At 41.4% G+C, this 25,473-nt stretch overlaps 1 protein-coding gene across 10 annotated transcripts in view; it reads left to right on the forward strand.

Moving 5' to 3' along the window:
- Nucleotides 1-15,610, forward strand: part of FBXO25 (F-box protein 25) — a 34,639-nt gene extending 19,029 nt beyond the window's left edge. For 5 of the 10 annotated variants that reach the window (XM_034436778.2, XM_034436780.2, XM_087882434.1 and 2 more), the window contains one exon: nt 14,433-15,610. In XM_034436778.2, coding sequence (XP_034292669.2) covers nt 14,433-14,522 — 90 coding nt within the window. In that variant the 3' untranslated portion in view covers nt 14,523-15,610. Of the gene's footprint in view, nt 1-4,162; nt 4,332-9,227; nt 9,382-14,432 lie in introns of those variants that run through there. The other 5 variants (XM_060689263.2, XM_060689265.2, XM_087882437.1 and 2 more) reach the window with 3 other exon arrangements.
- Nucleotides 15,611-25,473: the final 9,863 nt, after the last annotated feature.

Genomic DNA, 25,473 nt, shown 5'->3' on the forward strand with positions numbered 1-25,473 from the left:
ACAACATCTTTTAGTAACATCTATATTGGTTTGCTTCATGGTGGACTGTTTCCCCTTTCTTTCTGGGATTTTGGCTTTTTAAAATCTCAGCTTTCTGCTCTCTTATTATTGTAAATTGCCCCATGAAGTTCATTGGAGTGAGAATTGTTGAAATGTCTACTTAGGCACAGGTGTGGCTTCTCATGCTTCTGAGGTACTCTTACTTTAATAATAATAATAATAATAATAATAATAATAATAATAATAATAATAATAATAATAATAATAATAATAATAATAATAATAATAATATAACAACAACAACAACGATGATGATGCAAAAAACTGCATTATTCAGAACATCATACATCTTAAGAAGGTACTTGGTGATACCTAGGACACTGGCAGCAACTCGTATCAACCATTAGCACCAGTCAATGGTATTTGTGATGCATTTTTGATTGTTCAGTTGACTGAGTTTGAACTTTAATGAATAAAGTAAATAATAATAATAATAATAATAATAATAATAATAATAATAATAATAATAATAATAATAATAATAATAATAATAATAAAAATAAAAATAATAATAATAAAAAATTTGCCGGACTTGAACATTTTGACTCTACAAAAAACCACCTTACTCGGAACAGCTTACATCCTCCGACGATACCTTAACAGTTCCTAGGTCCTTGGTTAGGACTCGAGCTGCTGAGCTATTAACCAGCCTCAAAGGCTGTGAATCTCACTAAAGATTAACCAATAAATAATAATAATAATAATAATAATAATAATAATAATAATAATAATAATAATAATAAGCACAAATTGAATAGAAACAGCTAGAAAAAATAAAAAAATACTGTGATTTGCAAATTGAAGTTGAGCAACTACGGAGGAAGAAATCAATGGTTGTACCAATAGTAATAGGAGCCTTTGGAACAATACCCAAAGAGCTGCTTAGATACATGGAAATTTTGAATTTATTAGACCTGATATACTCAGAAGTTACCTTAACAGCTCCTAGGTCCTTGGTTAGGACTTGAACTGTTAAGTTTTTACCAGTCCCATACTGTGAATTGAATTGAAAATTAAATCAATAGTAATAATAATAATGATGATGATGTATCATTCAAAGAATCTGTGGGAAGAGAGGGAATGAACTTGATGGTTTAGAATGTAACACAAACTCAATAATATTGAACTCAATAATACTGAATTCCAGAGAAATTTTTCTTGCAGGTTTTACCTGTTCTTGAAAAAACAAATCTTTTAATTTATTGGAAATTGGCGTGCCTGAAAGGTCCAGCAATGTTTTAGGACCTCATAAAGCATTCTTAGAAAGTAAAAATGATGTGTGAGTTAAAGTGCAGAGATTTACATAAAGGAGCACTTTTCCACTGGGGGAGGGAAAATGAAAAGTCACCAGAGATCCTAGAAAACATCCTGCAGGGATGGGAGGGCTTGGCGAGAACAATCTCAGCAGTTTGCCTTTTGGAAAATGGTTATTTTATAACAAGCCGCACCGAACTATAGCAGCCATTTTATTAACTGAGGTAAGAAGAACTGAAGTGAGGAGTCAAACTGACAAACTAAATAGCAGCTCTTAAAGAAGTTAAATACAAAATTGCTGATCTTTTCACAAAAAAATAAGTACTTTAACACTGGCTATTTTCAAAATCTGAAGAACAAACACAATATAACCCTAGTTTTTCCCTGTATGCATAGAAATGAAAAAATGAACTTGTGATTTATGGCTTTGATGATTAGGCAGGATAAATTGCAGAAAGAAGGGAATCTTGATATAACCTTAGAGAAAGGAACTAAAATATGTTTTCACTTATAGCTGCTGTGAAGAATATTGGAACTCACTTCTTTGTATCTTTTTTCTTTCTTTCCAATTTTTCTTTTACTTCTTTCCTTGCACTTTTAGCTTTCTCTTTAATTTCTTTTTCTCTTTTCTTTCTTAGAAAAAAAATGCCACAGTATTTTATTAGTTAGTTTGTATATGGTTAGTTTGTTTCTAATAAAATATAAACCTACTTTTTTCAAAATAGATTGAAAATCATTTCAGTTAATTTAACATATCTTCCAGGGCAAAGGTTAAAAGAATTATTAAGAGGGATATTTCTGTATTCAAAGAATGAACTTTGTAAAAAATAATGTGTCTTCAGATGCAAAAAAAAAAAGATAGACAGACAGACAGACAGACAGACAGATAGATAGATAGATAGATAGATAGATACATGATAGATAGAGTTGGTTGGTTGGTTGGTTGGTTGGCTAGTAGTTAGTCAGTTAAGGTTTTTTAGGTTATTGTGTATAGACCTGTCTGATCTAATAGATATTCTATATTTGGATTTGAAAAAAGCTCTTTTTTAGTTCTGACTTCAACAAAGTCAGTTGTGCCATAAGAGGACGAGCACTTTTATGGACTGGCAACCAATTAAAATAAGCAAAGTAGGAATAAATGAAAATCCTCCCATTGACAGGATGTGCAAGGTTGTGCCCACCAGGGATCATGTGTGAAACTAATGCTTCAATGTGTACACAGATGATTTATGGCAGAGGTATCACACTCGATTTTATTAAGGGCCGCATCAGGGTTGTGTTTGACCTCGGGGGCCAGAGTGGCCATGGCTAGGGTGGGCATGGCCAGCTTGATGTCACTTGTGTTGGGGACATCTGTGGTGGCCCAAGCGCTCTGCCAGCAAAAACAGGCTCCAGAGCTCCATTTTCAGCTGCGACAGCCTCCTGTCATCTTCTGCCAGTGAAAATGGAGCTCAGCAAGTTTTGATGTTTCTAGGACAGCCCTGCGGGCCAGATCTAAGCACCCCGTGGGCCGGATTTAGCCTCTGGGCCTTAGGGTTAGGGCTGAGTAATGACATACCATACTTTTCGGAGTATAAGACACACTTTTTTTCCCCCTTGAAAGAGGGTGGAAATGTTGGTGCGTCTTATACACTGAGTACAGCCATTTTTTTCCTCCTGAAACCCACCCCGCATGTCCCATTTTCGCCAAAAACAGGTCAGTTTTTCACAAAAATGGGATGCGCAGAGGGTTTGGGAGGCCTGCAGAGTGCTCCTGGGGGCCAGGGAGGGCAAAAACGGGATGTGCAGAGGCCCAAAACTATTTTTTTCTTGTTTTCCTCTTCGAAATATTGGTGCGTCTTATACTCCCGTGTGTCTTATAGGCCGAAAAATACAGTACCTATATTTGCTGTTCAGGATGGTGAAATCAAAAAAAGATTATGAAGAGTTCCCAAAGGATCTCTCCAACCTGGGCAGCCTCAGAATGGCAAAAACTATTCTGTGCAAACAAGCAAAATAATGCATGCTGGCCCAGAAAAATTCACCACTGTTACTGTCTTGGCAGTGATTGATTGATTAGGAATGGAATCTTGGAATCATAGTGAACAATTTGATGAATATGTCAACCCACTGGCAGTGGTTGTAAACAAAGCAAAAACCTCGCTGGGTATAGTTAGGAGGAGGATTGAAAATAAAACTGCTGATGTTGAAATACCTAAAACATGTCTCAGGTGAGACTTGCTTGGGGGATTGCATACAGCTTTTGAACACCACACCTGAAAAAGAAAATTATAAAATGGCATGGAAAGGCCACCAAAGGGATTATACGGCTCAAGTATCTCCTTTATCAGATAAAAATTGGGCCTTTTTAGTGCAGAACAAGGAAGGGGAGAACTGAGTAGAGGTGTATAACTAAATTGCAGGGATAATATAACAAAAGGCTTTCTCCTCCTCTCATTATATTAATTGAGGTGATATTTATTGGAATTAAATGCCTAGGTTGAGAGAAGAAAATGCTTTTGATAAAGCACGTAATTAAACTATGAAACTTCCTGAAGCCAGTTTAATTCATAAACAAACAATATTTCATAAAAGCAGACTGAACTAATGAAGTTGTCAATGAGAACTGATATTGATGGCTGTTTTCTACTCCTAAATTAATATTACCAATGCTAGTTGATGGGAAGTGAACTATTATTCTACACAGTCTGGGCTTGGGAGTTTTCCAAATACTTCCTGTTGGCCACTGTGAGCATAGAATACAGGAAATTCTCCACTTACAACCATTCATTTAGTGATTGTTTGAAGTTACGATGATACTAAAAAAAAAGTGACTTATGACTGTTTTTCACATTGATGATCATTGCAGCTTCCCCATGGTCATGTGATCAAAATTCGGCCTCTTGACAAATGGCATGTATTTATGATGGTTGCAGTGTCCCAGAGTCATGAAATCACCTTTTGGGACCTTCTGACAAGCAAAGACAACAGGAAAACTATATTCACTTAATAACTGTGTTATTAATTGTTGGAAGAAACATCCTTCTGGGTTCTGCTCCAAGTGGGGAAAACAGACACTGGAAACATGGAGACTGCTTGGAAAGATGGTTTAATGGTGGACAGGATCACATGGCTTGAGTTCCTGAACAGAAAAAGGGGCAGATACAGAAAATCCTCGGGTTTTTATGCTCTCTCTGGCTCTGCATTTCTTGGGGCTCCAAAAGAGTACCCTGATTGGTTGTCAGACTCCCAGGGGGTGGGGGCCTTGCTGGCTGATGGTCACATGTGCTTCCCAGGTTACATGTGGTGAGTTTCTGCTGCTATTGTGTAGAGGGCTAATCCCATCTTTGGCAATTCCTACTATAGCTCTGCCTGAAGGAGGTAGATCTTTGTTATGTAGAGTAGACTGGCCCAGGCCTTAATGGCCCATTGACAAAGGGTGGGGGGCAGGAAGGTGGGAGCTGCTTTGTCTGTAAAATATGCTTATCCCAGGGAAATATAATATTCTGCCTTTTTCATATTTCCTAAAATATTTCACTCTTCCAGGAGAGGGGTGGGTGCTAACTTCCTACAATCCCTACTCTTTTTTTTTTTTCAAAACGTGAGTTTTGAAACAAGTTCTTGGCAAAAGATTAAAATTGATCACATCAGGGAGCCTTAATGGGTGCTTTTAATTTTCTAATGCAAAGGGGAGGCATTGATAGAGGCAACAGAAAAGGATTCCTTCAGTGGCTTCCAAAAGCTTTCAACCATGAAGGTCTAGCAGCCAGGAAAAAATTTCTGGTAAGAATTTTACAGTATCCAATTTTCCATGCCAATTAATTTCAGATTTCAGATATTACTTTCTGTGAGCTTCCAGTCAGGTTTCAAGCAAACGCATGTCCCAAAATTTTTCACAGCCATGATTTTCCTTTAAATTGCAGGCTGCCCATTTCCAAGGGTTGGTTACTGAACCTGCCCTAGCTCTTTATTGCATCCAGGATTTGTGAGTCCAAATTGAGGTTAGCCAGTGTACAATATCCATTCCTTTTTTTTTTTTTGGTGTTACACATAATGAGCCCTGGGATTTCTACTCATGAGACCACCAGTGCAATATATCTTCCTTTACTGGGCAACTGGGCAGCATCATTTGTAAGTCACAGTCAGGGCTTGGGTTTTGGAGATCACTTTTCTGCTATCTCTTCAAGTGAGGGAATTGCCTGAGGGGGGATTGCCCCCTCCCCCATCGAATTAGCAGGGAGATAAGACTCCTTGGGCTTTTAGTGCCACAGAGCAAAAATCAACCTAGGAGAAGCTTTGTGTGGAGGTAAGTGAAGGGAATAGTTTCAGTCTAATTCTGAATAATGTGTGTCTCTCTGTGTGTGCATGTGTATGCAGCTACTTTTACAATACAGACAATACAAACATTTTGGACATATTTCTCCTCTCCACCAGACAGAAATCTAGAGTGTACATAACTTGCTGTGGCAATCACTCTCAAATACAATTCTTACAATAAACTGATTACAATATAAATGAGACAAGAAAGAAAACCTTACAATGAATTTCCACCCTCCCCCATAGTCTTTCCAGCTGTCTTCTGGGAATTGAAAAGAGTCTTTTGGTCTTTACTTATACATCTCAGGGTCTTTTCTTTCATGTCTGCTGGGTAGCATGCTTGGTGGTAAGGCTGGCCAGTCAGGCTTGGGAAGGTCTGCTCCACTCTGGTTGCTGTGCTGACTTTCAGTGGAGGCTGGATTCAAACCCAATTTCTGGTTCAAACTGATGGAAGGTCTCCTTTGGAGGCAGCATCTGGATCCATGTGCTCTGCTTCCACAGGTTGCAGAGTCCTTTGTGCAGGGCTGAAAGACATTAGAACAGGGTCCCCTCCCCCTTTTTGTGGGTAATCTTCACAGGAAAGGCATTGTAACAGGATTAAAGATGGGGGGGGGTAGATAGCTTGCAGAGTTTGAAAAGAAAGAACACAACAGTATTGCAGTTACTAAACAGATGATACAGTTTCAACAAAATGGAGACACAACAGATAAGAAAAAACTGGATTCACATGCTTCAGGAAAGAGATGAACAGGTAAAACCCATTTAAACACATACAGTAAATGCAAGACTGATTTTTTTTCTTGTAAACAAACTTAAAACGTTTCCTCATAAACTTGAGTTGTTACTTTAAGATACAGGGAGGGAAGGAGAAAAAAAAAACCAGAAATGAAATGAAATGCTCTCTTTAATCTGTGTTTGTTGGCCAGACAAACACAGGGCAAAGGCTCTTTCTTTCTTTTTTTTTTTTCTCTCTCTCCCATTTTTCATTGTTTCAACCTTTTTTTCTTTTCTTTTCTAACAATTTAAAATTCTGGTCTCTAGAGATCAGATACATTTTACAGTTACAATTACCTCGAGGGCGCACAAAGACTTAGACACACACACATAAAACAAGGAAGACAAAGAGAAGAAAACAGAACTCTGAGATTTCACACACACTGATCATTCCCACATAAATCTCAGTTAATTTAGGGAAGGCACAAATCTTAAGAAACATACCACGTGGTTGCATAGAAGACAGAGAGACAAACAAACAAACAAAACAAACAAACAAACAAAACAAACAAAATCCCCAACATTCCTATTTATATATTTCCCTTTTCTTTTAAGTACCTTTATTTAGCCAAATTTGTCTCCCGGTGTTGTCTCTTAGCAAAGCCCATTTTTGACACAATTTTCCTAATTTCCTTTTATCCATGCCCCTCAATATGGGCACCCGCCTGGCGTCCCAGGCCGCGAGCACTTCATCTACTGGGGTCCCCGCCACCCGTGAACTATCACTACCCATGACCCTTTCCTTTTCTCCGGAAGGATCATTTCGACTTAGCCGGGTGGCACGCTCTCAGTTTTCAGAGGAAAAAGCTCTGGGAAGGACTTCGATTCCCTTGCGAAGTATGGGCCCCTTCCTCTAGGGAATCACCACAACTTTTCGGATCCAAAAAGGGGATCCGCGAGGACCTGCTGACCCCTGCAGCCAGGTGTGGGTACCTCCTCTTACACACACACGCTCGCCCCGTGTCTGGGCTGGACAAAACCGGGTTTCCCTTTCACAATTTTATTACCCCCCCCCCTTCACACGCTTCTGTTCGCTCGGCTTCCATTCCTTTTAAACACAAAGTTCCACGTTTGGCAACCCCCCCTTGCTTTCTCTATCCTACCGGTCATGGCTCGGTGGAGCTAGCAGTAGGCAGAGGTGCGGCTAGAGGTCACTCAAAGAGGTGAAATCAGACTGTTTTCCAGGTGGAATCCCACACACACACTTCCTCCTTCCCTAACAGAAGGTCCTGTGCTCTGGCAAAACCCCCTTGCTTTCCAGACTGTTAGTCTTTCTGCGGCTAGGAAATGCACAGAGGAAGCAAGATCCAGCTGTACTTGGGAGAAGGGCCTTCACTCACACACATGCAGGCATACACAAATTTCCCATGCTTTTCCATACTTTAAGATCAAAATTTAGAGGTACTCACCTTCTTTCCAAGCAGCCTTTGAGCTCAAACTCAAAACCCCTTTAAAACCTAGTTCCAAATGGCCAAGGTCCACGAAAACATACCCACAGACTCAATGGGTCTGCTGCTAGCAAGGGAGGCTTACCTGGGCCTGGTCCATTGGTTAGGTTAGCTTGGAGTCCCACTGGCTCGCCAATTGTTGGAAGAAACATCCTTCTGGGTTCTGCTCCAAGTGGGGAAAACAGACACTGGAAACATGGAGACTGCTTGGAAAGATGGTTTAATGGTGGACAGGATCACATGGCTTGAGTTCCTGAACAGAAAAAGGGGCAGATACAGAAAATCCTCGGGTTTTTATGCTCTCTCTGGCTCTGCATTTCTTGGGGCTCCAAAAGAGTACCCTGATTGGTTGTCAGACTCCCAGGGGGTGGGGGCCTTGCTGGCTGATGGTCACATGTGCTTCCCAGGTTACATGTGGTGAGTTTCTGCTGCTATTGTGTAGAGGGCTAATCCCATCTTTGGCAATTCCTACTATAGCTCTGCCTGAAGGAGGTAGATCTTTGTTATGTAGAGTAGACTGGCCCAGGCCTTAATGGCCCATTGACAAAGGGTGGGGGGCAGGAAGGTGGGAGCTGCTTTGTCTGTAAAATATGCTTATCCCAGGGAAATATAATATTCTGCCTTTTTCATATTTCCTAAAATATTTCACTCTTCCAGGAGAGGGGTGGGTGCTAACTTCCTACATATCTTAACAAATTCAGCGATTCACTTAACAATTGTGTCAAATAAAGGTCGTAAAATGGGGCAAAACTAACTTAACTGTCTTCCTTAGCAACGGAAATTTGGGGCTCAATTGTGCTTGTAAGTCAAGGACTACCTGTACTAGATGAGCAGAATATTACAATCTAAGAGAAAGTTAGATGAATCCGAGTTCTGATCCAGCAAGGCTGTTGTTATTTTTCTAATGGGGAAGTTCGTTCTTTACAACGTTTTTTTTTCCAGCAGCAAGCTGTTAAAATTCCAGATTTATCCACCAGCCTTCAAAGTTGAGGATCTTAATATAAAAAGGCTTTTTTGTGTTATGCCAGAGAGATGGAACGATTACATTATTGTTCATGTGTAAATTTGATCCCAGTACTAGGTGGAGATTAACTCTGTAGAACAATAATTCAGTAAGGAACACTTTACGTTGGCACATTGCCACAAATTTTCACAACAGCACTTCATGAAGCCTCTTGAGATGAAGGATACAAGGCTTCTGTGCAAAATACTGGATGATTCCTTCATTATGTGATGAGCTTTCAAAGCATTGTTTTCATTTGCTTGCCCCATTAAAACTTTCCCCTTCTGTTTTTAAACCCGTATAGTTGTGTCAATAATTGATTTTTAAAAGTGTTCCAGATTGAATAAAAAAAGGAGCAAAGAAAAATAAAAGGGCTCTCTCTGTGTGTGTAGATGACATCTGGATGATGAAGCCAGCATGCCTTCAACTGAAAACATAGAACATAGAATAATTAAAGAGTTGGAAGACACCTTTGAAGTTTTCAAGTCCAACCCTCTGCTTCAGCAGGAGACCCTGTACTAATAACTGGAAACCAGGAATGATTTTCTCTCATTGTATGTTTGTAGAAACACATAGGCCGTTGGTTTTTATTCTCTTTACAAAGTTGTGTTACTTGCTAGAACTGACTAGTAGAATAATAGCAGGGTTTAGAAAATGAAAGAGACAAGGAGGGCAAGAGTTAAAAAGGATTCTTAAACTGCCATCAACCCCAGCCATTTATCAAAGCAGATCTGTGCAGAGATACACATCACAAGATGACTTTTTTGTTTTTTAAATGACCTGGTAACTATATGCATTTGTTCTGAATGAATAAAAGGGCTTTGAAAATCTAAACACTGTGGGAAATATATTGCTCTGCGGTAGTTAAGGAAATGGAAAGCAACAATCTCTCAGTGTGAAACTTTTTTAAAAAAAATTTTTTAAGTGCTTCATTTGAAGCACTTTACAAGTAGAAATTCTGATTTTCCTGTGTAGCATCATAGTATTCCGTTTCAAAGTAACTCACTTTGGAGTATTAGGTGATTAAGCTCCCAAATGGTGTTAAGCCATAAATCATAGATTTTTTGGGTTTTTTTATTGAATTTATATACCGCCCTACTCCCGAAGGACTCAGGGCGGTGAACAGCCATAGAATAAAACGTATAAATACAAAATTTAAAATAAATAAAACGAATTAAATAATTTGGCTGAACAAATTTAAAACCCCAATAATTTAAAACCAAATTTAAAATTTGCATTTAAAAAGGGGAAAGACTTAGGTCAGGCCAGCTTGATGAAATAAGAAAGTCTTGAGCGCGCGACGGAAAGTACACAGATCCGGGATCCTCCGTATCTCCAGGGGGAGCTTGTTCTAGATAGTAGGTGCCCCCACAGAGAAGGCTCCCCCCCTGGGGGCAGCCAGTCGACATTGTTTGGCCGACGGCACCCGGAGGAGCCCCTCTCTGTGGGAGCGTACTGGTCGGTGGGAGGCTATTGGTGGTAGCAGGTGGTCCCGTAAATAACCAGGTCCTAAGCCATGGAGCGCTCTAAAGGTGATAACCAAAACCTTGAAGCGCACTCGGAAGACCACCGGGAGCCAGTGCAACTCATGCAGGAGAGGTGTTACATGGGAGCGCCACGTCGCTCCCGTCACCACCCGCGCGGCCGCACTCTGCGCCAGTTGGAGCCTCTGAGTGCTCCTCAAAAGTCCAGACAGGAGGTGACGAGGGCATGAGTGACCGTGCGTAAGGAGTCCCGATCTAGAAAGGGACGCAACTGGCGGATCAGGTGAACCTGATGAAAAATCCTCCCAGTCACGGCCGTCAAGTGCTCTTCTAAAGACAGCCATGAATCCAGGAGGACACCCAAGTTGCGAGCCCTTTCCGTGGGGGCCAATGATTTGCCCCCAATAGTCAGCGATGGCACCAGCTGACTATATCGGGACGTCGGAAACCACAGCCACTCGGTCTTGGATGGGTTGAGCCTGAGCCTGTTTCTCCCAATCCAGATCCATATGGCCTCCAGGCACCAGGACATAGTTTACATGAAAATGGCCAGGTTTGTTCCACAAACTTAAACATAAGCAAATTACTTAATTATTGATCACATTATATGAGCCCGGTATCACAGATGCATTTTATAACATGAACTTTTTGAAAGCTCTTAAGCCAAGTGACAATGCCCTGGTATTATTCTTCAACTTGGAACCTTTGGAAGGCAGTGGCTTTGAGCCTGACAATTCCAAGCTAGCCTCGCCAGGAGTTTGGGAATTGTAGTTCCAGTGTCCTGGAAAAGTTAGGGAAAGCTGCACTAAGTCTTAGAAATTTCTCAGAAAGAACTGCAGTCACCAGGAATTGTAATGCAAGCATACTTAATTCTTGGCTTCATCTGCCTGAAGGAGAAAATGTGTTACAAACAGAGGTGGGTTTCAGCAGGTTCTGACCAGTTCTGGAGAACCGGTAGCGGAAATTTTGAGTAGTTTGGAGAACCAGTAGTAAAAATGCTGACTGGCCCTGTCCCCACCTATTCTCTGCTTCCCAAGTCCCAGCTGATCGGGAGGAAATGGGGATTTTGCAGTAACCTTTCCCTGGAGTGGAGAGGGAATGGAGATTTTACTGCCATGCCCACCAAGCAATGCCATGCCCACCAAGCCACGCCCACAGAACCGGTAGTAAAAAAATTTGAAACCCACCACTGGTTACAAAATATATAAGAATTCTTTGCAAAGAATAGTAAAGCACCTGCTTTGGTCATAATGGGCTCCAAGAGTAGATTTTAACATTTCCAGGTATAGCTGTGAAAGAATCTAGTCTGGAACACAAGATTTGCTATTTATTTATTTAGCATATGGCAAATACATGGAGTTATAGTAGTTCAAATGTTAATGTCCAGCCCACCCAGCCATTCAAGGACAAACTGGTCTATGTTGAAAAAAATCAGACATTGGGCCGGTGTAAGTTCTTGATGGACATTCAGACACAATGTGGTGGATATTTTGTCGAGGAGCACCACAGTCACACGGGTAGAGACAAGACCTCACTTAAACAATAAGTCCTGGCAGACACCATGTTCGGTATGGATCCTGTTCAGAGTTGACCAATGCTGGCAAGGAAGGTCAAAACCTGCCACCTTTTGTGTAGGGTCATCTACATAACTGCCCATTTGGCTTTCCACTGTGTGTTGACATCAAAGTTGTTAGCTGTTGAGCAAATGCCAGCAGGGCTTCCTGTATTTAAGACTGCCAATTGATAGATCAGGATGATTAGCGTGCACAGGAAGACGTGGGTTTCTCATAATTTTGTTGTACTCCTTCACTAAGGTTTCCTGCCTTCGTAGGGCTGGTGGTGCAATATGGCTCAAGACGGGGAGCCAGCAAGTAGGAGTAGATCTTATGCAACCGCTTACGATCCTCATTGTATCATTTAGTCTAGCATCGATCTTGCTGGTGTGGCAGCTATTAAGCTAAACGGGGGCGCAGTATTCAGCTGTGGAGTAGACCAACCCTAGTGCTGATATTCTGAGAGTAGAGGCTGAGGCTCACAAGATTTGCTATTAGCTGATATAGACAATCCCAGATATGTCTTTCCCTAAGACAGTTCCTAAGACCTATCTGCAGCTGTCTTCCTGATGTGGTACACTCCAAGGATGTTGAGACTGAGCGTTCCAGAATCTTTTATCATTGTGGACATGTTTGTACATTTTAAAATCTACAGTGTCATTTGAGAGTGCCAGATTGAATAAAAGCTAAAGTAGTCCTCAATTTACAATCATAATTGGGACTGGAATTTCAGCTACTAAGTGATGTAGTCATTAAGCAAGTCATTGAGTGACTGGACTTGATTTTATGAACATTTTTACTACAATTGTTAAGCAAATCACAAATCTGAGTTTGATCTAGTGGTTAAAGCACCAGGTTAGAAAGCAGGAAATGGTGAATTCAACTCCTGCTTTAGACATGAAAGTCAGCTGGGTGACCTTGGGCCAGTCACTCATTCTCAGCCCATCCCACCTCACAGGGTTGTTGTTGTGGGGGAAAGGAAGAAAAAGGAGCATTAGATATGTTCACCGCCTTGAATTGTTTATAAAAATAATAAAGGTGGGATATAAATAAATAAATAAATACATCTAGCTTCCCCAATTGACTTTGCTTGTTGGAAGGATGCTTTTTCTTGCAACCAGTGGTAAATGCAAATTGTGAACACATGACCACAGGAGTAGGCGATGGTTGTAACTTTGGGGACAGGTTCAGGGGTGAAATTCACTTACCTTCCCTACCGGTTCGCAAATGTGCAGGCGCCATCCACGCATGCGCAAAGCCTTAAAATCATGAGCAAAAAAGCAACCTCATGACGTCCGTGTGGGTGGGCGGAGCCTCCTGCAGCCGCCACTACCGGTTCACCTGAGCCAGATAGAACCATCTGAATTTCTGTTCTGTCCCCGTCACACGCACACACACAAACAGACAGCCAGGAGTTAATGAATCAAACAGTCAGGAATTCCTTTAAGATAATCGTCTTGGCAGCGAATCATGAACTGCCTGCCAAGAGATTTTACTCACTAAGGGAGGTTTTTTCTCCTCAGTCCGATATACCAAATTAATTCCACAAAGCAAAGAATTGTCAAAGTCCAGTCCGAAGAAATCCAAAAAGAGCTTCTAACAGGGTTCTAGAAACACAATATGACTTCTGAGCTTTTCAATTTGTCCGTCACAAGGCCTGAATAGCCGACACACCCCCTTTTATCCCTTGTGGGGTGTGGTCCAGTGACTCAGCTCAATCTCTGGCCCGCCCACGCCTCTTTCTCTGCAGCGCACCTTATCCTTCTAACGCTGTCTGGGATCCAGCCAAAACTCATCCCCCTCACTCTCTTATCTGCGGTTGCTCCAAAGTGCCTTGCTCCTGGCATATCTCCTGGCCTTCAGAGGAAACCGGAGGCATTGCCAGAGAGGAGGGTCCTGGAGAGGGAGGCCTTGCCAAATCCTCTCCTTCACCTTCTGAGTCCTCCTTCACCATTTCACTCCTGGATAGGTTGTGAGTTACTTTTTTCAAGGCCATTGTAATTTCTATCTTTAAACAAATGGTTGTAAATTGAGGACTACCTGTATTTCCCAAAATCTTTCTAGGAGGGATGAAATCGACTTTTTTTTCCAGCCAAGAATTATGCTTGACTTTTGAATAGTACGTTGGAAGCTGCAGTTTTGGAGTGAGTGGGACTGAACAAAGCACCCATGTGACATTACTTAAATACATGCAAAATAATTATTCCCATATATTTCAAGTAAATATTTACTGTAGCTGACAGGCTAGGAATAAATACCAGTGCATTAACAATCTCTCCCTCTTGTTTCATACTGAAAGAAAAACTTTTGGCAAGTGCTTAAGGAGGTAAGTTGTGGCTTGGGTTACAAGTTATGCATTCTTGAACTCGAGAATTGTTTGTGGGGCCTTAGAGCTCAAGAGATGTTTTGATCTAGCCTCAGTTCTGATTTAAAAATAGAAGCAGGAGACTTTGACCCAGATGTTCCTTTGTCTCAGCGCTGCTTCCTGTACAAAGTCCCATTTGGTGGCCAGCAATTTTCTAGTCCATAACAAGAATAACGGTGTTTTTCCTTTCTTTAGGACACGGGTCATCCTTGTACAGCTAACGATCCCACTGGGTGCTTCACACCAGTGTCACCTCAGCACTTCATAGACCTCTTCAAATTTTAACGGCAACCCATGGCAGAGGCTGAGGTGTTTTTTGTAAAAGTTTGGCAGCGCCATGCAGTACGTGAATGGGAGTTTCGTGTGTGTGTGTGTGTGTGTGTGTGTGTGTGTGTGTGTGCAATACTTCTCCTGAGATGTTTCAAGTTAAAACCTGGGTGTAATCAGGTCAAATAGAACATTGCTGGAACTTCCATTAAAACCTTCAATTTCTAAGGAGGCAGAAAAGAGAAAGACAATTCACTTAGGAAGGGAAGATACACCAGAAAGAGATAGGTTTCTGTGAAAGTAATAATTGGAATCGGGCTATCTGCTTGATAGCCAACAACACATTAATGTTTTTCTTTGAGTTTCAGTGAGATGTTTGGAGTTCACTTGTTACTGAAGTGAAGAAACTGATGAGTTTCTTCTTACTTGTCCAATTCTAAATAAACCCAGTTGGTACATCCTGTAAATACTCAGAGGATACTCTTAGGATTTCTATGTATATATTATGTTGATTGTGAGCATTACACAAGGGCAAAATGTCCTGTATACCACTTGTGCAGGATAGCCAGCAATTCCATATTGTAAATACGTTCAGCACAATATTTATTTTCTTAAAATGCATTCTATTCATTCCGTCCCATCTCTGTCTCCTAAATAATGTGAGCTGTTAGTATCCTGACTGCTGAGCCAAGATACTGTTTTCTAGATGCAATCCAATGAATTGTGTTGAGTGAGAGATATATGTGTTTTCCCAGTCGTCTTCTCATTGATGTCTCCTCAAGTCTTAATCGCTTTGAGCAAAATATGTGGCTGGGCTTTGACAGAGAATGGGACTTCGTTTGAAGCAGTGCTGTTGAAGCTTTGCTGTGAACATCTTGGCTAGCTTCTCAGAAGTGGAAGATAATCTGAATGCTCTGAAGGCTACTCTGAGAATGGGATTGGTAGGAGAAGCGAAGGGCAGATTTGCAAGAACTTCCACTGTTTAGAAACTCTTAAAATCACCATTTCCATTTAAGACAATACATAGATGAACAAGGATTTATGTTATGTACCACCATATATATTGAATCTAAGTTTCTACCCGAATAAATCATTTCATCTTCTAACTAGAGTGTGGAGTTTTTTATGTTAACACATTACATACTCCTGGTTTTAGCATTCTGTACTTATAAACATGGATTCTAATGCTATACCTATATGTTTATATAAGCTATGGGGAAAGCCTACCACATGTTTTACGATCAGATGTAATTAACGTTTCCAATATTTTCATAGCAGTTCATATTAATATATTGCTATAGTAGCCCTATGGGATAGCAGCCAACACCATGTTTGTATCGAATTTCAAGAAAAAATGGTTTCTCAAAGATTGAATAAATGTTGGTCTTCTTTCTACTAAGAAATAATTTTTAATTCTTAGTGGGATAGCATTGCCAGAAGTAACCAGTAATCACCCAAACGGTCAATCTTCCTATTTCTCATCATCTCCAATAGCTCATCTAAAGTTGGATCGAGGCTGGAGAGATCAGAAATGGAGTTTCTCAAGCATTTCTGCCATGATTTACATACACAATCATGCCCCATGCCCTCCCCCCCAAAATTACACACTGAGAATTTAAATAAACCCAGAAGAGTAAGATTGTTAGGGTAAACTATCCTTATGGTAAACTATAATTTGCTTTTTACTTAGATTATCCCCATCAGATGTCTTTTTTTAAAGCATTGGGAGGCTTAATATAGACATCTGCATGCAACATTTATAATATCTTTTATATAATTTTGCACAGAATTCACATTGCCTTATGAAAAAGGTTTTTTTAAAAAATAGAAATAAACCTATACAGTACTTGAGGTAGGACTAAGTATTAATAAACTTTCCCAAGAGACAGTGAAAAAAAATATAACCAAATCTACCTGTCAGAATAAGTGAAATAATGATAAGAATAGCTTCTTTTTCACTTGAAGCCATATGTGGGCCCTTCCTCAGTGTTAAGGCGAGAATGCTCTGAAGGAGGTTTAAAGTGCTGCAATGCAAAAACTTGCATTACGTGGGCAAAAATTCACACACACCATGTTGATTTTCATCTGATGAAAATCTTTTGCTGGAATATCAGTTGCTACCAATTTGTATTCCAGTGAAAAGCATGGACTATAGTCTCCACGCTGCATCCTTTCTTAGATTTCTACATTACATCATTAACATGGTTGTGCAATGAGCTTACCAATTGGTTAAGACAAAATTTGAAAGTCTATTTTTCAGCAAAACCCTTCAAAGTTGTCTCATTGTAAAAACCCAGGATCGACAGAGCATCGATGGTGGTGGTATGTCAACTCTTTCGTTTCTCCTTTTTGTAAGTGCATGGTAAATTGTGCACAGTAAATTGTGCTGATGAAGATGAATACATTGATGCAATAGGGCTATGATCTGAACGGTCCTAGGAGCCCTTACTATTATGGGATGTCTCCCCCAAATTCCTCCCACAGCTGAGGATGTTCAAATATGATCACATATTTGGATTTGATCCAGGTTGTTTAAAGGTGGGGCTTCAGTTTGTACACTAGAGTTGTTTGAAAGAAGAGGAGAAGCAACTTCCTTTTTCTAATCCTGCTCCTTATAGTCAGTTACAAATATTTGCCAGGCTTAAGAGATGGGTTACTTCTGTAAGTTTTTAAAATCTGCTTTGTTTTTTCATGGTTTGGTTTGGGTAGTTTATTTGTATGTGTGCGCTACCCACATTGACGTCTGTGAGATGGCAGCTATATTAAATATATAGACAGACTGACTGACAGACAGACAAGATACATACTGTACATACATACATACATACATACATACATACATACATACATACATACATACATATCCACTCACATTTTGGGTTACTTTGACCTTAGAAGGAAAGGAAAACCAAACTTGGTCAAGAACCAACACTTGACAGTTCCAACCATCTAGCTACATCATGGCTTATTTTATATAAATTGTAATCTCTGTGGAAAAGGCACTCAGCTTGGCAAAAACTACTGTATTTGCTTGAACTGAGTGCCTTGCATGTATATATTTTAAAGTGACAAGTTTAGTTCTGCAGCATAAGCTATGAGAACTGCTAGAGATGCCCTTGAAGAAAAGGGTGAAAATACTGTGCTAATGGCATGAAATCACTATTGGAGAGCGCTCCAACAAAAAGGAGATGCTTTTATGGCTTTCCACAAAGCACAAGTTTATATATTGTTATGAAAATGTCTCAGTGTGTCAACTTCAGCAAAGGTAAGTGCCTTAAGCACTGTTTCTCGGGTCAAGTGGTTTCTAAAACTTCAGGGATTTATTTGGTAAAAAAAATCCTGCATTAGTAGTTGGGTAGTCCCTCCCCGTACTTCTGTATCCTGGAAGAAGACTTTTTGTCAAAAAAACTTCCCAGCCTCTTGATCTTCCCCATTTTAGGTCAGTCTTGGCTTGTCTGACTGTTGGCATCGCATTCCTGTTTATTCCTGCCTGAAATTAATTCCTTGCAATACAAGGAATTAATAATTCCTTGCTTGATTTTCTGACAGTATTCCTCTTAACGTTCATTGCAAATCTCTGAGCTGATTTTCAAACAAAAAAACCCCCCAAACCTTAGCTTCTCTGGCTCTCCTCAGATAAGGGATAACGGTGCTTGCTTTCATCTTGATTTTAAACTGTTTTCAACCAAGTAGCTGTATTGCAAGCCAGAGAAGCTAAGGTTTTGGGGATTTTTTTGTTTGAAAATCAGCTCAGAGAGTTGCAATGAACGTTAAGAGGAATACTTTCAGAAAGACAAGCAGAGTGTTTATGTATCTTTTTAATTCTTATTTTAATGAAATAACTTTAAAAAAATGCATCACTGAGATCTAACATTTTCCCTTACATTTTGGGTTTATCAGATGTTCCAAAAAGGGTTCAGGAGAGAGGATGACAATTGACAATCCATTTTCTATCCCTGCTGTGGTAGACAGAGATTAAACCTGCAGCCTTCTACTCCGGATAGTGAACACAGATGGTTTTGTGCCCCTAACTTGGGAAGGGGGTTATCCAGCAGACAGAAGGGGTTTATCCAGCAGACAAAAGATGACGGTAACACCAAGCCTGCTAAAAAAAATGCAACAAACCTTTTTTTATTTTCATTTATTTATTTATTTATTAAATTTATATGCCACCCACCTCACCAATGAAGTGACTCTTGTTCTGACCTAGGCTTCCTTAGAAAGTATAAAGCACAATCTTAGTCCTGGCAAAATCTCTTTTATTTACACGGCTGTGAATTATTGTCATTCACAGTCCGCAAGGCTTCACAAACAGTCTTTCAGGGGAATGTTTAGAAACACCTACCTTATCTCCCTTGGAATGCTGCCAGAGAACTAATTGCCAAACGCAGGGCAAGGCCAAACTTGGCAAAGAGTCAAACAGAACTTTTCAAAGCTTGAACCGACCAGATGAACTAATTGCTTCCTGCAAAACCTCACATCCAGTTTGCTCCTTTTATGTCTTATGGGAGGGGCCAATCATCTCCAAACCTTACTCCCAAGTCGACCCTGTTTCCTTAATTGTTCTTGTCTTCTGGCAGCTCTGCGCATGCACACACTGGGAACAGGCTCCCGCTGTTCTGCCTCACTGATGTCAGACTCCAGAGACAGAACATAACTATCTCTGCCTCTGATACAGAGCCCTCGTCTGAGCTTTCCCCAGCCCCCAGGACTGGCCCAAGTTCCTCCCCAACCTCCTCACTGTCTGAGTGCTGCCAGCTTTGCTGGCCTCCGGTGGGCCACAATTCCGGGCACTCCCCCCCCTCTTCTTCATTGTGTTAATGTATCCATTTTACATGAAAAAAGAGATTGAAAATGTAATCTCAGAGTTAGTGGCAGTTTACCATGCTTCTTGAATTTTGCCATGCTGATTCATATCGGTTGCGCTGCAAAGAGCTTTGAGGATTTTTCAGACCCCTTTCAAAAAGGCTTCAGGACAGGATATGGGACAAAACAGCACTTATTGGAATTGTAGAAAAATTTGGGCAAGTGGCATGGCACGTTACATTCTTCTTTGTTTTCCTTGATTTCTCAGTAGCTTTCAATACCAACAATCATGATATTCTCTGGACCAGTCAGGGGTGCTGATTCCAGTGGACATCTGAGTCCAATCCAGGTGTTGGTTACTACCTATAAAACCCTGCATAGCATGAAGCCGAATTAAATGTGGAGCTTTTTGCCTGGTTCACTACAACCAATACACTGGGGATGTTCCATATCCAATCTATTAAAAGGTAAAGGTTCCCCTTGTACATATGTGCAAGTCGTTCCCGACTCTAGGGGGCAGTGCTCATCTCTGTTTCAAAGCTGAAGAGCCAGCGCTGTCTGAAGACATCTCTGTGGTCATGTGGCCAGTATGACTAAACGCCAAAGGCGCAAGGAACACTGTTACCTTCCCATCAAAGGTGGTCCCTATTTTTCTACTTGCATTTTTACATGCTTTCAAACTGCTAGGTTGGCAGAAGCTGGGACAAGTAACAGAAGTTCACCCCGTTATGCGGCACTAGGGATTCGAACCACTGAACTGCCGACCTTTTGATCGACAAGCTCAGCATCTTAGCCACTGAGCCACCACGTCCCTCTATCCCATCTATTAAGCACTGCCAATTAGTGAGATGCAAAAAGTGAGATATTTCATTCACAGCAATTTCCCTTTGGAATATCATATCCACTGAGATTCATTTGGCTCCAACTCTGCTGGCATTTGGTAAGTTCTTGAAGACTCGGAAGCTCCCCTGGCATTGGGTGTGCAGTTTGGGTGAGCTTGTCAAAGCAGGGTTTTTTTCCTTGACATGCCTGTGGTTCTATAGTTTGCATTAGATTGGCCTTGGATGAAATGACATATTATTGTTGATTATTGGTTTCCAATGCCATGTTCACTGGCCAAAGTTACAATTTCAAGATGGGCAGATTTATAAATTGATAAATATTAAATAAGCTTATAATCATCTCCTGAAGTGTAATAGTGGAAATATTGAGGATTGTTTGGTTGAGTAGCTGGGGTTAGTGAAGCAGACTACTGCGTTAAAAATCCATGTAAGCATTGGCCACACATAGGAAAACAGAATGTTTATTAATCTTTTTTCTGACTTAGTAGAACAATGTCTTCTGTCACCTTTTTAAGACTCAAGGGCACTCTCATAAAAAACGTACACTATGAAAGGAAATGATTATGTACCACCTAATACTGACCCTGGCCATAATCCAAGGTAGAGCTGGAGATAGAAGGAACTCAAATTTACAAAAAGATGCCCTGCTTGATAATGCCAGAGAGCCTAAAGAGTTATAAAAAATGTTTTCATTTAAGCAAAGTCAATTATGCTACCAGTACAAAAATAATACAAATCTGCTGTATGTTTTTATGGGCCTTCTTCATTTTGAAGGAAGTCAACCCATAGATCTTCTGAGACAATAGTTTATTTCCTAACAGGAAGTAAAGCCTGATTTCTTTTCCTTTAGTTTGTCGCTATCATGCTTCGTTGCCAATTTATTGTTGAGTCTTCTGTTTATTTTTTAAACAGAATTCACTACAGGGAAAAGGTGGGGAAAGAAAAGAAAAACAAGGTTTTTGAGCAACGGTGTGTGTCTGCAAATAAAGATATTGAAGAACATTTTGAGTGTCTTTGTTTAAGTATGTTTTATGATTATTCATTGAAAACAGAAAACAAAGAAGTAATATTTATTAACATTGTTTCACTATTACATATTTACATAGCCATTGTTTTCTTATGTGAATTTTCCCTGAATGCTTCGTCATGAAAAACGCCACTTGCCTCTATTTAATTACATTTTTTAATGACAGGCAGCTTTTTAAACGTACACTCACAATTGTGTGAATTGTGTGAAGTGATTGTAACAATTTCTCAGAAAATAGTTCACCCAATTTTTTTTTAAAAAAAGGCATTACAACTACAACACACATATACTCCAGAGTTCCACTATGAAACATTTCTATTGATTTTTTCCAATAATTTATTTTATGAGGTTTAGGAAAAACACATTGGAGTAGTTATGGCTAGAGAGTATACTAATTGAAATAAAAAACTGAAGGTTAATCATGGCTCATGTATTTCAAAGCAATTTCTAAATATGCAGCAAATTTTCATATTTTGCTTTAGATCGGAGGAAAAAACAAATTCTGTTGGCATCACCCATGTAAACTGTGAAAAGTGTGTGTGTCTATGCAATAGCATACTTCTTATTCACACATTAAATATATTCTGGAATAAGATCTTGCTCTAAAACTACAATACAAAGCAGCTGTATAAAGTTTATTAAACCATGATATAGCTTAATCATTGATTTGGCACTGCCTACTTGTGATAGTACCTAACTGATGCGATAGAACCTTGCTGATCTTGTGTAAAAAAACCCAACAACCCAATAAAACCCCGCCACCCTAAGCAGCAACAGTCATGCTTAGTATTTGGATGGGAGATCACCAAAGAATCCTAAGTTTATCCTATGTACGAAATTCTAAAAATACTCTGAAATAAGGCAATGACAAACAACTTTAATGTGATTCAAAGGTAAACGTGTTTGAGGCTTCACATTGGAAGACTCAAGTGGGTGATTATCTCAACTGTAAACTAGTTGTAGTTAATGTACATTTATAATTTAACAGTTTTTTGCGACAAAATTTTCTGTGGTGGTTCTGCAGGTGTTGGCCCGTATGGACAAACCAGATAAGAATCATAACCGGATGAGCTAATCCTACTTTAATGTAATGCAAGGCCGCATTGACCGAGTCTTGCAAGTTTGAAAGTAGAATCCTTTCCGCCCATCCCCTTTGCAGCCTGAGAAAGTGGAGAGGGTCCCTTCTGAGCCTCTTGCCTCACCTGCTATCCATTCTGGGCTATGCTGTCTTAAATTGTCTCTGGTCAGTGGTTGAATGGCCTAGATACAGGGGATATAGTCATTGAACCCTTGTCATGGTCAGACCATTCCCTCCTTAGACTTGACTTTCTGACCCCTACACCCCACCGCAGGGAGGTGGAACTGACCAGGTGGTTCCGCCCCAGGCGCCTGATGGATCCTGATAGGTTCCGAATGGAGCTTGGGCCATTTCCTGAGACTCTGGCTCACGACTTGACGGAAGACCTGGTGGCCGCCTGGGATAGGGCGGCCGCTGGTGCTTTAGATTGGGTCATGCCTTTGCGGCCTCTGACCCGGCGCCGAATCTGCCCAGCTCCTTGGTTCTCCGAGGAGCTGAGGGGGATGAAGCACCAGAAAAAGATGCCTAGAGAGTAGTTGGAGGGCCAGTTGCTCCGAATCTGACTGTACACTAGTGAGGTCTTACATCAAGACCTACTTAGTGGCGATAAAGGCAGCGAAGTGTAATTACTTTTCCACTCTTATCACGTCGGCAGATAATCGCCCAGCTGCCTTGTTTAGGGTAACCCGCTCCCTTCTCCATCTGGGAGCACGGGAAGACCCCTTGCAAGGATGTGCTGAGGATTTTGCGCATTATCTGCACGATAAAGTCGCTCAAATGGACTCTGGGTGGGTATAGGCGGGTTGTCCGAGGTGTGTCTTGAGACTGTTACCTGGGATGAGTTTGACCCTGTGACCCCCGAGGACGTGGACAGGATGCTGGGGAGGTTGAACGCAACCACATTTATTGGACCCATGTCCCACCTGGTTAGTGCTGGCTACCTGGGAGGTTACACGAGGCTGGCTCCAGAGGATTATAAACGCTTCCTTGAGTGAGAGGTTCTTGCCTCCCGCCTTGAAAGAGGCAGTGGTGAGGCTCCTCCTCAAGAAGCCCTCTCTGGACCCAGCTGTTTTGGCAAACTATCGTCCAGTTTCCAACCTTCGCTTCTTGGCAAAGGTTGTTGAGAGTGTGGTTGCGTGACAGCTCCCGCAGTACCTGGATGAAACCGTCTATCTAGATCCGTTCCAGTCCGGCTTCAGCCCGGGTACAGCATGGAAACGGCATTGGTCGCGTTGGTAGATGATCTCTGGAGGGCTCGGGACAGGGGTTGCTCCTCTGTTCTGGTCTATTAGATCTCTCAGCGGCTTTTGATATCATCGACCATGGTATGATGCTGCGTCGGTTGGAGAGGTTGGGAGTGGGAGGCACTGTTTTACGGTGGTTCTCCTCTCTCTCCGACCGGTCGCAGTCCGTGTTGGCTGGGGGGCAGAGATCGACCTCAAGGCACCTGGTTTGTGGGGTGCCACAAGGGTCGGTCCTCTCGCCTCTCCTGTTCAATATTTATGTGAAGCCGCTGGGTGAGATCATCCGTGGTTTTGGGGTGCAGTGCCATCTGTACACTGATGACACTCAACTGTACATCTCCACCCCAGACCACCCCAACGATGCCCTTGAAGTGATGTCCCGGTGCCTGGAGGCCGTGTGGGTCTGGATGGGGAGGAACAGGCTCCGACTCAACCCCTCCAAGACTGAGTGGCTGTGGCTGCCAGCGTCCTGATATAGTCAGCTGGTGCCATCGCTGACTATTGGGGGCGAGACATTGGCCCCCACGGAGAGGGCGCGTAACTTGGGCGTCCTCCTGGATGCATGGCTGTCTTTAGAAGAGCATATGACGGCTGTGGCCAGGGGGGCTTTTTATCAGGTTCGCCTGATACACCAGTTGCGCCCCTTTCTGGATCGGGACTCCTTATGCACGGTCACTCATGCCCTCTTCTCTTCCCGCCTGGACTACTGCAATGCTCTCTACATGGGGCTCCCCTTGAGGAGCACTCGGAGGCTCCAACTGGTGCAGAATGCGGCCGCGCGGGTACTTATGGGAGCGACATGGCGCTCCCACGTGACACCTCTCCTGCGCGAGCTGCATTGGCTTTCAGTGGTCTTCCAGGTGCGCTTCAAGGTATTGGTTCTCATCTTCAAAGCGCTCCATGGCTTAGGGCCCGGTTATTTACGAGACCACCTTCTGCCACCGATAACCTCCCACCAGTCAATACGCTCCCACAGAGAGGGCCTCCTCAGGGTGCCGTCAGTCAGGCAATGTCGGCTGGCGACCCCCCGGGGAAGAGCTTTCTCTGTGGGAGCACCCGCCCTCTGGAACGAGCTACCCCCAGGGACTGATCCCGGACCTCCGTACCTTCCACCGGGCCCTGAAGACTTTTTTATTTCAGCAGGCCGGGCTGGGTTAAACATTTTTAATTGGGGAATTTTATGGGTAAGGGGCTTTTAAATTGGGAAGCCAAATGATAAATTTAATTCTGTTTTATAGTATTTTAATGTTTGTATTGTGAGTTTTTAATTTTTGGCTGTTCACCGCCCCAAGTCCTTCGGGAGAGGGGGAGGTATAATTAATAAATTAATAAATTAATAAATAAATAAATAAATAAATAAATAAATAATAAATTTCACTGTTCCCTTGCAGCCTTTTTTTGCCCAGTCTCCCAAGGTCATTACAACAGTTGACTGCACGATTCACAGTATGTAAGCTTATTTATTGGACTTAAAACAATTGGAGATTTTCGGTGCTTTTAAATGAGGCTTTTCTATGATTTTTCACAGTATTTTAGAGCAGGGGTGTCAAAGTCATGTCATCACATTATGTATTGTGACTTTTAACCCTTCACTAAAACAGGTGGCCGTGGCCATGTAATGCATCCGGCCCTCCGGCCGCAAGTTTGACACCTGTTTTAACAGTCAAAGCAACATTATTTTCCATGTGTAAAGTTTTCTCACTGCTTTGTCTTTTTCCTTTAAAGGAAAATACATGTTTAGGAAAAGATAGAATAGCTGCATGGTGTCATCAGCACCAGGAGCCTCTATTTGGAAGTGCCTAGATTGCTTATGAATTAAGGGTATTGATTTTTGCTTAGATTGCCATAATTTGTTTAGAATCTCAAATTGCAATGGTCAAATTGTTGCTTTTCTATTTTAAACTGTCCCTCATACATCGCAAGATCTAATTAGTAAACCAGCAAATACTAGAGCATTAGGAGTCTGTGTAAT

This window comes from Pantherophis guttatus, chromosome 1 (assembly GCF_059756535.1).
Source record: "Pantherophis guttatus breed Tessera chromosome 1, ASM5975653v1, whole genome shotgun sequence".
Lineage (NCBI taxonomy): Eukaryota > Metazoa > Chordata > Lepidosauria > Squamata > Colubridae > Pantherophis > Pantherophis guttatus.